Source organism: Pan paniscus, chromosome 16, assembly GCF_029289425.2.
Source record: "Pan paniscus chromosome 16, NHGRI_mPanPan1-v2.0_pri, whole genome shotgun sequence".
NCBI classification, from domain to species: Eukaryota; Metazoa; Chordata; class Mammalia; order Primates; family Hominidae; genus Pan; species Pan paniscus.
Window position 1 is genome coordinate 12,158,450 of NC_073265.2, and position 13,141 is coordinate 12,171,590.

At 42.5% G+C, this 13,141-nt stretch overlaps 1 protein-coding gene across 2 annotated transcripts in view; it reads left to right on the top strand.

Moving 5' to 3' along the window:
• Positions 1 to 6,278, top strand: part of NIPA1 (NIPA magnesium transporter 1) — a 43,145-nt gene extending 36,867 nt beyond the window's left edge. For both annotated transcript variants that reach the window (XM_063597030.1, XM_034951860.3), the window contains exon 5: positions 216 to 6,278. In XM_063597030.1, the coding sequence (XP_063453100.1) occupies positions 216 to 727 (512 nt within the window). In that variant the 3' untranslated portion in view covers positions 728 to 6,278. The remainder of the gene's footprint in view (positions 1 to 215) is intronic.
• Positions 6,279 to 13,141: the final 6,863 nt, after the last annotated feature.

Genomic DNA, 13,141 nt, shown 5'->3' on the forward strand with positions numbered 1-13,141 from the left:
GCTGTAAATGTTTTAACAGTGAAAATGATGGGAATACTTTTGTGGAATGAAATCAGTGGGTCTGGTAAATTCAAGCCAGAGCCCACGTGCCCCCCAGGGCTGTGCCGCAGTAGAGGCCGGTGGCGGGTGGGGGCCCGGGTGCTGCCCCAGTCCACCTCCTGGGTTGCGGCTGCTAGGCGGTGCCTCCGGGTGACTGTGTGCTGTCTGTGTTCCAGTGTTTGTGGGCTACCTGTGCATCGTGCTGCTCATGCTGCTGCTGCTCATCTTCTGGATCGCGCCGGCCCATGGGCCCACCAACATCATGGTCTACATCAGCATCTGCTCCTTGCTGGGCAGTTTCACCGTGCCTTCCACCAAGGGCATCGGGCTGGCGGCCCAAGACATCTTGCATAACAACCCGTCCAGTCAGAGAGCCCTCTGCCTGTGCCTGGTGCTCCTGGCCGTGCTCGGCTGCAGCATCATCGTCCAGTTCAGGTACATCAACAAGGCGCTGGAGTGCTTCGACTCCTCGGTGTTCGGGGCCATCTACTACGTCGTGTTTACCACGCTGGTCCTGCTGGCCTCAGCCATCCTCTTCCGGGAGTGGAGCAATGTGGGCCTGGTGGACTTCTTGGGGATGGCCTGTGGATTCACGACCGTCTCCGTGGGGATTGTCCTTATACAGGTGTTCAAAGAGTTCAATTTCAACCTTGGGGAGATGAACAAATCTAATATGAAAACAGACTAGATTGCAATAGGAGCTTGGATGGTTCGAGGAACAGGCATTGGAGGTGGTTTCTGGCCCTGATTGGATGTGAAGTAGAAGAGGTCCTCGATCATGGTGTTAGAATTGACTGGATAGTAACAGGTGGTCTGGTGGACAGCGGGGAGCATGGCTCAGCACCAGAGCAGAGGCCCAGCCAGCCCTCTGCAGCCCAAAGGTCCCCAACGGTTGCCTGGCACCATCTCTCTCTGATGAGACGAATCTCATTTTCATTTCCATTAACCTGGAAGCTTTCATGAATATTCTCTTCTTTTAAAACATTTTAACATTATTTAAACAGAAAAAGATGGGCTCTTTCTGGTTAGTTGTTACAGGATAGCAGAGATATTTTTACTTAGATTACTTTGGGAATGAGAGATTGTTGTCTTGAACTCTGGCACTGTACAGTGAATGTGTCTGTAGTTGTGTTAGTTTGCATTAAGCATGTATAACATTCAAGTATGTCATCCAAATAAGAGGCATATACATTGAATTGTTTTTAATCCTCTGACAAGTTGACTCTTCGACCCCCCACCCCCACCCAAGACATTTTAATAGTAAATAGAGAGAGAGAGAAGAGTTAATGAACATGAGGTAGTGTTCCACTGGCAGGATGACTTTTCAATAGCTCAAATCAATTTCAGTGCCTTTATCACTTGAATTATTAACTTAATTTAACTCTTAATGTGTATATGTTCTTAGATTAGAATAATGCAACTTCGAGTATGCTTTAATATTTCAATATTCAAGTTACAAATGTATAAGGCAGTTAGAAATAATACAGTCACATGTCAATGATAAGGAAACATTCTGAGAAATGCATTGTAAGGTGACTTTATTGTGTGAACATCATGGAGTGCACTTACACAAACCTAGATGGGACACCTATGACCCACCCAGGCCAGATGGTACAGCCTGTTGCTCCTGGGTCACACACCTGTACAGCATGTGACTGCACTGAATACCGCAGGCAATTGTAACACAGTGGTGAGTATTTGTGTTTACAAACATAGGAAAGGTACAGTAAAACTATGGTATTATAATCTTATGGGACCACCGTCATGTAAGTGGTATGTCTTTGACAGAAACATGGTTACGTGGTTCATGACTGTATATTCACTGGAAGATAGTCAAGACTAAAGACACATTAGAGCAAATTGACCCCTTTAAGATGTGATTATTGTCCAATTAAAGACAGTTGATTTAAGTAGCATGAGGTATTATTTTATTTGTATTCGATCTGTGTTACCTGGGATCCAGTATCAAATATATCCACATTCTTTATCAGCAAGCATTCATGGACATTCAGAAGAAATAAATTAGGTAACTTGATAATAAGGCTAAGTGGGAGAGTACCTGTTCAATAGCTCATATATCGAGTACCCTGTCATACAGGAACAAGTTAAAGGACACAATTGAGGTTAGGCTAGCTTCTACAAATTGCAATACACAGTTTTTGAAAGATTTTCTAACAAAAAGCCAATAAATGTAGCCATCTCCTTGTTGTTTGCAATGGCAGAGCATCCTAGAGTTCCTCAGCTAACCTCTCATTATGTCTTAAATGCAAAAGAGCCATTAATTATGCCAGTATTTGAATCAAAGAGGTCATTCTCTGTCTATAGTGTTCCCATCCATGTGTTCCAAATGGGAGCAAAGCATGAAGTGATGCACATATTTCACCACGGTATCATGTACTTCATGGCCAGTGTTTTATCTCAGCAGGGAACTATGCCAAGTTGAAAGATGGGGTTGGGTAAAGTAGATTAGGTGAAATAGAACATAAAATTGAATAGTACCCAATTAAAGTTCCTCAGTAAGAAAAAAAAATGTGTTTTTGTAGGCAAAAAGAACATTTCTAAAGTCTCAAGGAATAGCTTCCTAAAGTGTTGAGTAAAGAGGCTAAATAAAATGAGACTAGTTTAATATAGAGAGAAAAATACCTTATGGAGTAAAAGTGTACGTGATGATCATGAGTTGTCAGTGATTTGTGAACTGAGAGCAGCAACAACATTATTTTTAAAAAATGTTAAATCCTCTCTTAATGGATAGTTAACAAATGCTCAAAGTCCATTACTCTTTTTATTGGCTCTTGCAGGTTTTGTTTTTTATCATCAGTGCTTTTAGGAATGCAGGCCTTAACTTACTGAACTGAACTTTCTGAAAACGTAATGTAGCAGTATCAATATACTTTTGGGCATAAAATTAGTTTCCTAGGTAAGGGGTGTGAGATATTCAAAGAATACGTGTGGCTAACAAGTGTAATGAGAAAGTTCATGTGTCACATGAAAATGATCACGTTTGTGTTGCTACAGCTTTCGTGGGAAATTTAGTTTAAAGGCAGCTCTTAGTGTACCTTAGTATATTTTAATCCACAATTATACCATTGATACTGAGAGGTGATACCCGATGATCTTCTCTATAATATTCTTAGAGTAAAACAAAATCTCAAAAGTATTAATAGCTCTTCTACCCTTGAAGGTGACTGGTCCTGGGACAGTTAGAATCTTTCAGGTTTACCTCTGTTCAGCAGATATTTCAGTAGGATACATAGCTTTTCTTCCAGTGAAACAAAGTTCATATCATCCATTGTTTTTCAAGCACGTGACACTAGCCTCAAAGTAAATGACATGACCAGTGGTTGAACAGTCTAATTTTCAAATTTAATATAGAGCATATAACTTCTGATTTAATAGTATTTATTTAAAAAAGTTATGTTTTCATCATTCATTTGAAAATGAAAAAAAAAGCCCCAAAGTGAGAACTTTGGGGGAGGGCCTAGAACATGGATAGATCTCTTAGTGGTCTTTCCAAAAGTAGATGTACTTGAAATATTTTCATTATCATAGTATTCTTTGAAAAAAAAGATGCTTACTGTATACTTGTTTTCAAGCATCCTCTAAAATCAAAGGTTTTGATCACAATATGCAGATTTCTCTTGATAGATACTTAAATAGGCCATTTCTCTCCTCTTCTTGGGCAATGCCTTGTTTTCTCCTCTGAATATCTGCATTTGAAAAGATTGCTTCCTGTTCTGCTCATTGATCAAAGGTAGGGCCAATTAAGGATTCTAACCCTAACCCAGCACCACAAAGCCCCCCTGGAGCATCTTCCCGGCTGGCAGGACCATGCCATCTCTGTTGGAGAAGGTGCTGGGGAGGGAAGTCCTTCCAGTGCCACATGGAGTGAGGCCCTGCCCATGCTGGGGACTTTGGGGAGGAATCTGGTATTCTGGTGGCCTTGCTCAGCTCTCATTGAGATCTTTTCCTATCAGAATGTTAGCGAAATATACTTCGCAGCTCTTTGTTCAGCAATAAGGAATATTCTTTCAATTCCTGCTCTTCAAGCCAATTTACTACACCCAGTTGTCTTTCCAGAAGTTCATCCCAGCGGTAATATGTTGGTGTTTGTTCTTCTTTGGATTTCACATCTGTTTTCTGGTAGAAGTGAGCACTGTTCACTTGTGCAGTCGTCTTATTTTCCTTCTTCCTAGATGACTCAGCTCTTTGTAAATGTTGTGCTCAACTTCTAGGGGCCAGTTCTAGACTTTGGAGATGGAGTGTCTCCCAGGTGTGCATGGACACCTGGTCCGTGGAAACAGGTGTGATGGGCACAGGCTGCTGCCCTTCTGTCTGGTCGGGGGATTCCTCTTCTTCAAGCTGCTCAGCTAACCCAGAAGAAGAGAGAGAGTACTCCGGTGGTTCCCAGAGCCCCTCCCATTGTGCCGCTCCGACTTGACACCTGCTCGATGCTGACTTAGGCTTCCTGCCACCAAGCAGGAAACTAGAAAGAGAACATTTCAGTGCAAGGTCTGTTCCCAACGGCATGGATTAGCTTCCATGTTCTGAAGTTGTCCTTTTCATGGTGTCTGACACCGAGGGCGTTGTTCGTCCATCAGGCGGGATTGGATGGAGTCTTGGTGTTTTGCCTTCTCAGGGACCAAAAATGTATCATTGACTCCTTAACAGTGACCTTCTTCCCAAGGACATATCCGTGTTCATTTTTCATAGGTTTTACTCATATTCATAGGTAGATTCTGTTAATGTGAGTTGGAAAGAAAAGACCAATGTGTACACCAGTCACACCACAAGACAGTTCATCATATAAAATACCTCAATTTTTTGTATTCCTCATTTCCACCTCACAATTGTACTGGTGATGAATTTTAAGGGTCTGTCCTTTAGCTTATAGGTGATGTTTCACATCTGGCCAGATTCTTATACCTCCATTGTATACTTGAAAAGGTTCAGAATTACAGGAACAGCAGTGAGAATTTGGCCCACTACCACGACTCATTTGTTTCATTCACATTCCTCACGTGCAACAACATAATTATATTTTAAGAAAATGTAACTTTGTTACATCAAAATATGTTGTCTAGTAAAAAGTTGATATTCAGTAGAACAAGGATCATGTAAATAAACATCTATTTCACATGTACCCAAAAGCATTTAAAAAGCAGAATCCAGGGCCCGGAGCATGAGCCAGGGAGGAGGATGTTTTTCTTCTTTTCTCTATTTTTCCCTAAATTGTGCAAACATAGGTGAGTCTCTTAACCTTTCTGTGCCTCAGTTTTTCTACCTCTAAAGGGGTGGGATGGTTCTTCAAATTGTTTCTAAAACACCGGCACTTTCAGCAGTGTTCTGGTGGCCTGAGATGAGAGCACCGTGTTCAGAAGTGCCTGGGAGTGGCACAGTGGAAACTCCGCTTGCACAGACCGTGGAGTCTGCTCAGGACCATGCTGTAGGACACACAGCCTCATGCGCTGAGAAAGCAAAGGAAGTGCTGGGTGTAAAGTTTGCATGATTCCATGAAGCTTTAGTTTTCCTTTTTTTGTTTTAAAAGAAAGGGTTTTATATGTTCTATTGTAAAATATGGAAATTAAACAGGGACTTCAGAAAGCCGCACAGAAAGATCACCTTCCGACGGTGTGATGGGCTCCTGACATTCGGCCGAGGTCTGTATTCTGAAAAAGATTTAATGGCCTGTGAAACACGTGGATTCTGTTGCACTGGATTTGTAATAAATGATGCTGAACTTCCTGCTTCCAAGCAGCTCAACCCTGATGCTGAACTGACACCAGGCGAATGTCAGGGCTCCCAAACCACTAGTGCCAAAGGGTCATGTTGAAAAGTTCAGAATATTTATTTGTCAGAATATAATAATTGCCCCCCACCTTAGTATTTTTGCACTTTACAGAAATTTAGATACTGTTTTTCAGTGGCTTGAGCGTTTTGCCTTTTCAAAGGATAACTATTATTTTATTGAAAATGGAATATAATCATGAGAGGAAGAAGATGTAAAAAATGTCAAATGTTGATTGGTTGTGTAAAAGTTTTGTCATAGACATGTATTGGGGAGCTTCCAATTAGCATACAGACACATGTGTCAGTGGCCAAGACCTGCTTATATTTTGCTTTATAGATGTAGTCATAGCATGTTGTTATTGCCTCATGTAAATAAAAAGGCTATTAAGTTTTCCAGTAATATTTATTAATCTGTATGTGTTTTAAAATAAAATAACTTATTTCTAGCTGAACATTTGTTGATTTTTTTTTCCCTTTACTTGAAATGCTCATGTAGTCTCAGGTTCCAGATCATCCCAGTTCCTCCCATTTTTCCTATTCTCTTTTTAGAAATGAGTAGCCTAGGCTGGGTGCAGTGGCTCATGCCTGTAATCGCAGCACTTTAGGGGGCTGAGGTGGGTGGAACACTTGAGGCCAGGAGTTTGAGACCAGCCTGGTCAACATGGTAAAACCCCATCTCTACTAAAAAATAACAAAAATTAGACAGGCATGGTGGTGCACATCTGTAGTCCCAGCTACTCAGCAGGCTGAAGCAGGAGAATCACTTGAACTTGGGAGGTAGAGGTTGCAGTGACCGAGATCACAGCACTGCACTCCAGCCTGGACAACAGAGCGAGACTCCATCTCAAAAAAAAAAGACAGAAATGACTAGCCTCTAGATCTCTATAACAATGTATAAAATGTCTACCTGTGGGCCAGGTGTGGTGGCTCACACCTGTAATCCCAGTGCTTTGGGAGGCTGAGGCGGGCGGATCACCTGAGGTCGGGAGTTTGAGAGTAGCCTGACCAACATGGAGAAACCCTGTCTCTGCTAAAAATACAAAATTAGCCAGAGGTGGTGGTGCATGCCTGTAATCCCAGCTACTCAGGAGGCCGAGGCAGGAGAATCACTTGAACCTGAGAGGCAGAGGTTGCAGTGAGCCGAGATCACACCATTGCACTCCAGCCTGGGCAACAAGAGCAAAACTCCGTCTCAAAAACAAAACAAAACAAAACAAAAAAGGCCAGGTGCGGTGGCTCACGCCTGTAATCCCAGCACTTCAGGAGGCCAAGGCAGGCAGATCACGAGGTCGGGAGTTTGAGACCAGCCTGGCCAACATGGTGAAACCCCGTCTCTACTAAAAATACAAAAATTAGTTGTGCATGGTGGTGTGTGCCTGTAATCCCAGCTACTCCAGAGGCTGAGGCAGGAGAATCACTTAAACCCGGGAGGTGGAGGTTGCAGGGAGCCGAGATCGCGCCACTGCACTCTAGCCTGGACGACAAGAGCGAAACTCCATCTTGGAAAAAAAAAGAAAAAGAAAACGTCTACCTGTGCATCTACCTTAGGGAGCAAATCCATGATGTATGCAGAAATTCCCTGTCCTGCGACTGTCTCTTGATCCAATGAAGTGATAGTATTAAATAAAACCAGCTCTATTTTAATATGTTAGTACCTTTGACATGTTTTTGAGTTGTATAACATATCATTTTACATTTTTAGCCCATAGAAAATGAGACAATTATAACACATTTTCATACTTCAAGCATCATTAGAAATCTTGTTGCTGATCTTCTTTAGTGTCCTATAATTTTCTTTGTTTTGGTTTTTTTTTTTTTTTTTTTTTGAGAGACAGGGTCTCACTCTCTTACAGTCATAGCTCACTGCAGCCTAGAACTGCTGGGCTCAAGCGACCCTCCTGCGTCAGCCTCCCTGGTAGCTAGGACTACAGGCCTGTGCCTCCACACCTGGGTAATTTTTTAATTTTTTTGTAGAGACAGGGTCTAGTTATGTTGCTCAGACTGGTGTCCTATAAGTTATTTTATCAAATGAGAAAAAATGAGTAAGATTTTTTTCTTAGTCTCTATCCCAAAAGATTTAATTATTCACATTTTGATCAAAGTATACTTATACAGAAAACAAGAACAAACATTTTATGAAATCAGCAAATGCATCTATGGATAACTCCAGATAGGTTTTTGGGGCTGTGAAGTGTATTAATGCCAAATTCTGCTGTCATTGAACAAAAGCTTGCATTGGTTGGTTACTACTATAGAGTAGTTTGTGCTAGCTGCTAGCCAAGCCTTCCCTGCAAGGGACTTGTTCTAGAATTTCTGTGTTGCTTAGTTACATCCATCCCGTCCATCTGATGACCCTTCGTTTTGACATTGTCAGCATGTTTGTTGTAGTATTAGTCACACTTGCTTGTTCACCATTAGTTTGAATCTCACATGATAGTTTTAAAAAGGTTTTTAGTTGGAGGGGTGAGACACAGACAAGAAACAGATATAAAAGATCTAGGTACCTCTGCAGCCAGGCACAGTGGCTCACGCCTGTAATCCCAGCACTTTCAGAGGCCAAGGCCGGTGGATTACCTGAGGTCAGGGGTTTGAGACCAGCCTGACCAACATGGAGAAACCCCCGTCTCTACTAAAAATACATAATTAGCTGAGCGTGGTGGTGCACGCCTGTAATCCCAGCTATTCGGGAGGCTGAGGCAGGAGAATTGCTTGAACCCGGGAGGCAGAGGTTGCGGTGAGCTGAGATCGCACCATTGCACTCCAGCCTGGGCAGCAAGAGCGAAACTCCGTCTAAAAAAAAAAAAAAGATCTAGGTACCTCTCTATTACCAGTCCAAAGAGGACAGGATTCATTCCAGCCAAGCACATGAGAAAGAGGTGTGGAACTGGATGGTGGAAAGCAGGACAGCGGTGGTGGTGACCAAGTAAACATAATGAGTGTGAAAATCACTGAGATGATGGACCAGAGGGTGGAGAGAAGGTCAGACCAGGTTGCTCATCTATAACACTGAATCTGTTTTATTTTTGACAAAGACATTGGGGGGATCCCAGCATCTTCTCCTTCCCTTAATTTGGCATACTTACTGTGTTTTTTATTACGGCTCTTCACAAGTTACATACCTTGTAGCTTAAAACAACACATGCGTATCATCTTACAATTCTGGAGGTTAGAAGTTCCACACAAGCTTTGCTGGGCTAAAATCAAGGTGCAGACAGGATTACTTCCCTCTGGAGGCTCCTGGGAAGAGTCTCATCCCTGGTCTTTCGGTTTCTAGAGGCCGCCTTTGTAACTTGCCTCGTGGGTCCTTCCTCCATCTTTGAAGCCAGCAATGTCATCTCTCTCGCCACTCATCCATCATCATAGCTTACTCTCTGACTCTGACACTCCTGTCACCCTCTTGGAAGGACCTTCATGACTGCTTTGGGCCCACATGGACAATCCAGGGTCAGCTGCCTCTCTCAAGATCCTTAGTTGCCTCTGCAGAGCCCCTTTTGCCATGGAAGGTGGCACAGTCACAGGTTACAAGGTGAGGACGTGGATATCTTTGGGCTTTCTGCTTACCACATCCACTTACCATTTTACCAAGTGAGGCAGTTCACAAAAGCCAAGTCCTGGCTTTTAATCACTATCCCACTGTTCTACCTCAATTCACCTTGAGTTATTCCTATATTTTTCAGAAAGTTTCTCCCTGCTCATCCCCAACAAATGTTTTGGAAAATGCCCTACTACATTTGTAGGTCATTGATGGCCTTGAATAAACTAAATAATATTAATTGAAAAATATTCATATAATAGAAATGCTTTAAAATGGCAGGGAATTATTGGGGAACCTGCCCCGATAGTCACGTAGGTTCTTTTCTATTTTCCCTAAGCATCAGCCAGTTTGAGAAATAAAGGGACAGAGTACAAAAGAGAGAAATTTTAAAGCTGGGCATCCGGGGGAGACATCACATGTTAGTAGGTTCTGTGATGCCCCCCAAGCCACAAAACCAGCAAGTTTTTATTAGGGACTTTCAAAAGGGGAGGGAGTGTGCGAATAGGTGTGGGTCACAGACATCAAGTACTTTACAAGGTAATAGAATATCACAAGGCAAATGGAGGCAGGGCGAGATCACAGGACCACAGGACGGGGCAAAATTAAAATTGCTAATGAAGTTTCAGGCACCATTGTCATTGATAATATCAGGATACAGGGTTTTGAGAGCAACCGGTCTGACCAAAATTTATTAGGCAGGAATTTCTTCTTCCTAATAAGCCTGGGAGCACTATGGGAGACTGGGGTCTGTTTCACCCCTGCAGTCTACAGACCATAAAAGACGGCCATGCCCAGGGGGGCCAGTTTAGAGACCCACCCCCAGGCATGTATTCTCTTTCCCAGGGATGTTCCTTGCTGAGAAAAAGAATTCAGCGATATTTCTCCCATTTGCTTTTGAAAGAAGAGAAATATGGCTCTGTACTGCTGGGCTCACTGGTGGTCAGAGTTTAAGGTTAGCTCTCTTATTCCCTGAACAATTGTTGTTATCCTGTTCTTTTTTCAAGGTGCCCAGATTTCATATTGTTCAAACACACATGCTCTACAATTTGTGCAGTTAACTCAATTATCACAGGGTCCTGAGGCGACATACGTCCTCCTCGGCTTACGAGATGACAGGATTAAGAGATTAAAGTAAAGACAGGCATAGGAAATCACAAGAATATTGATTGGGGAAGTGATAAGTGTCCATGAAATCTTCACAATTTATGTTTAGAGATTGCAGTAAAGACAAGCATAAGAAATTATAAAAGTATTAATTTGGGGAACTAATAAATGTCCATGAAATCTTCACAATCCACATTCTTCTGCCATGGCTTCAGTCGGTCCCTCCCTTTGGGGGTCCCTGACTTCCCGCAACAGGGAATGCCACTATTAATTTTGGAAGGACAAAGGGCAATTTTAACTAGTGATAGGGGTTGAGGTAAAGAAAAAATGATCATCTGCTTTGCTGTTTTGATGCTTCTGTTGTAACAAAACCAAAACATACAAGAGTAATTGGGGAACAATTTATACATAAGAAAACTTTGATTTCCTAATACATGATTTTTAAAAATACTGTTTTAAAGCTGTTGAAGTCTTGTCATTGTTACAGAAGCACAGGCCAGACTTCTTGCTTCTGTGCTTCTGTAACAATGACAAGATTTCAACAGCTTTATTGGGGTATAATTGACATATAATAAACTGCACATATATAAAATGTGTGATTTGGTAAGTTTTGACAAGTGTCTTATGATGAAAACATTGCCATAAACAAAACACCGAACATCCCCATCACGCCAAAGTTTCTTTTTGACCCACTGTAATCCCTTCACCCTCCTTGCCTCCTCTACTCCTAGGGGTCCATTCATCTGCTTTCTGTAACTATACATGGGCTTCCATTTCCTAGGCTTTTATATAAATGTGATCGTTGAGTACACATTGTTTTTTTGGTCTGCTTGTTTCACTTACTAATTATTTTGAGACTCAGCTATGTTAAGGCATGTATCAATAGTTCATCCCCCCGCCTTTTTTTTTTTTTTTTTTGAGGCTTTTTTTTTAGGAGTTTTGCTCTTGTTCCCCAGGCTGGAGTGCAATGGTGCGATCTCAGCTCACTGCAAGCTCCGCCTCCTGGGTTCCCGCTCTTCTCCTGTCTCAGCCTCCCGAGTAGCTGGTACTATAGGTGCCGCCACCACCACACCCGGCTAATTTTTGTATTTTTAGTAGAGACAGGGTTTCACGGTGTTAGCCGGGATGGTCTCAATTTCCTAACCTCGTGATCCGCCCATCTCGGCCTCCCAAAGGGCTGGGATTACAGGTGTGAGCCACCGCACCCGGCCTGCAAGTATTTTTATGGATACATTTCTGTTGAGTAAATACTCAGGAGTAGAACTGCCAGGTCATTTGGTCGGTGTATGTTTAACTTTTTAAGAAACTGTCAACCAATTTTCCAAGGAAATTGTCCCATTTTACAATTCCACCAGTAGTGTATGAGAAGGAGTTACAGTTTTAAAACTTTAAAAATATCTCATGACAACTGCTTGAACACTCAGAGTATACAAGATGTACAACATCACGGGCTGGAGAAGTGATGTGGGCATGTAAGAAGCCTGCAGCATATTAGCAAGGTATATACAGACTTATAAAGACAATGCACTGTGCAGTGTCAGGGGAGGTGTCCGGTGGGAGGTCCAGATAATGACAGAAAGCTGATTAGATGAGGTGGAGCTCCAGCTGGCAGAAAGGAGTGACAAGCAAATTTGTTCGTTAGGTTAAATTAACATATCGACACCTAAGCATTCCTGTTCATATGAACAAACCACTACTTTATTACTCATCTGCCTCCTAGAGCAGCAGTCCCCAACCCTTTTGGTACCAAGGACTGATTTCATAGAAGACAATTTTTCCACAGACGTTGGGAAGGGGGGCGCGGGGAGGATGTTTTCGGGGTGAAAGTGTCCCACCTCAGATCATCAGGCATTATTTAGATTCTTATAAGGAGCATGCACCCTAGATCCCTCGCATGCACAGTTCACAATAGGGTTCGCACTCCTGGGTCCCCAACCCAGGGGGTTGGGGATCTCTGTCCTAGAGGTATTTGTTGGCATCTGTATCAGTTAGTTATTGCTACATACCAATCTACCCCAAAATAAGTGGCTCAGACAATAGTAATTTATCCTTCCTCATGTGTTTATGGGTTAATGGGGCAGTTTTGGTCAGTGGCTGGTCTCAGTGTTAGTCAGCCAGCATTTACCTAGGTGGATTTGCTGCTTGCCTTGCCCCATGTGGTCCCCTCCTCCAGCAGGCTAGTCCAGGCATCATAATTTAGGCTGGAACTGCCACATGTTCTTGGCCAAAGCCCAAGGCCAGTACAGATTCAGAAAATAGAGGGGAGCTGCAAAGTCACTGCAAAATGTGTGGGAAATTGGAGCCATTTTTCATCAATCTACCACATCACCTGAGACCAACTTGTCAACCATCTTTCAATATTCAATGGAATTCCTTATCTGAGAGTGTCATCTAGCCAAAACATGGCTGAGACCAAAGAAAGTAATAGATCCTCTGAGCCAGTTCTGAGATGCAAGTAATAGGTCCTCTGAGCCAGTTTTAAGATGATTGCTAGGCTCACGGCAGATTAAAAGCTTTAAAATTAGAAGCTGCATAGTGACCTAAACCAAAACCAGAGTGGTCAGGGGCTGTGTATACAGTCTAGAACACAACAGTCCAATAGGATTAGAGCCTGAAAAGGACAAATGATACTTGGTGTTTTGTTTCAATAAGTGCATAATTCATTTTATAAAGATC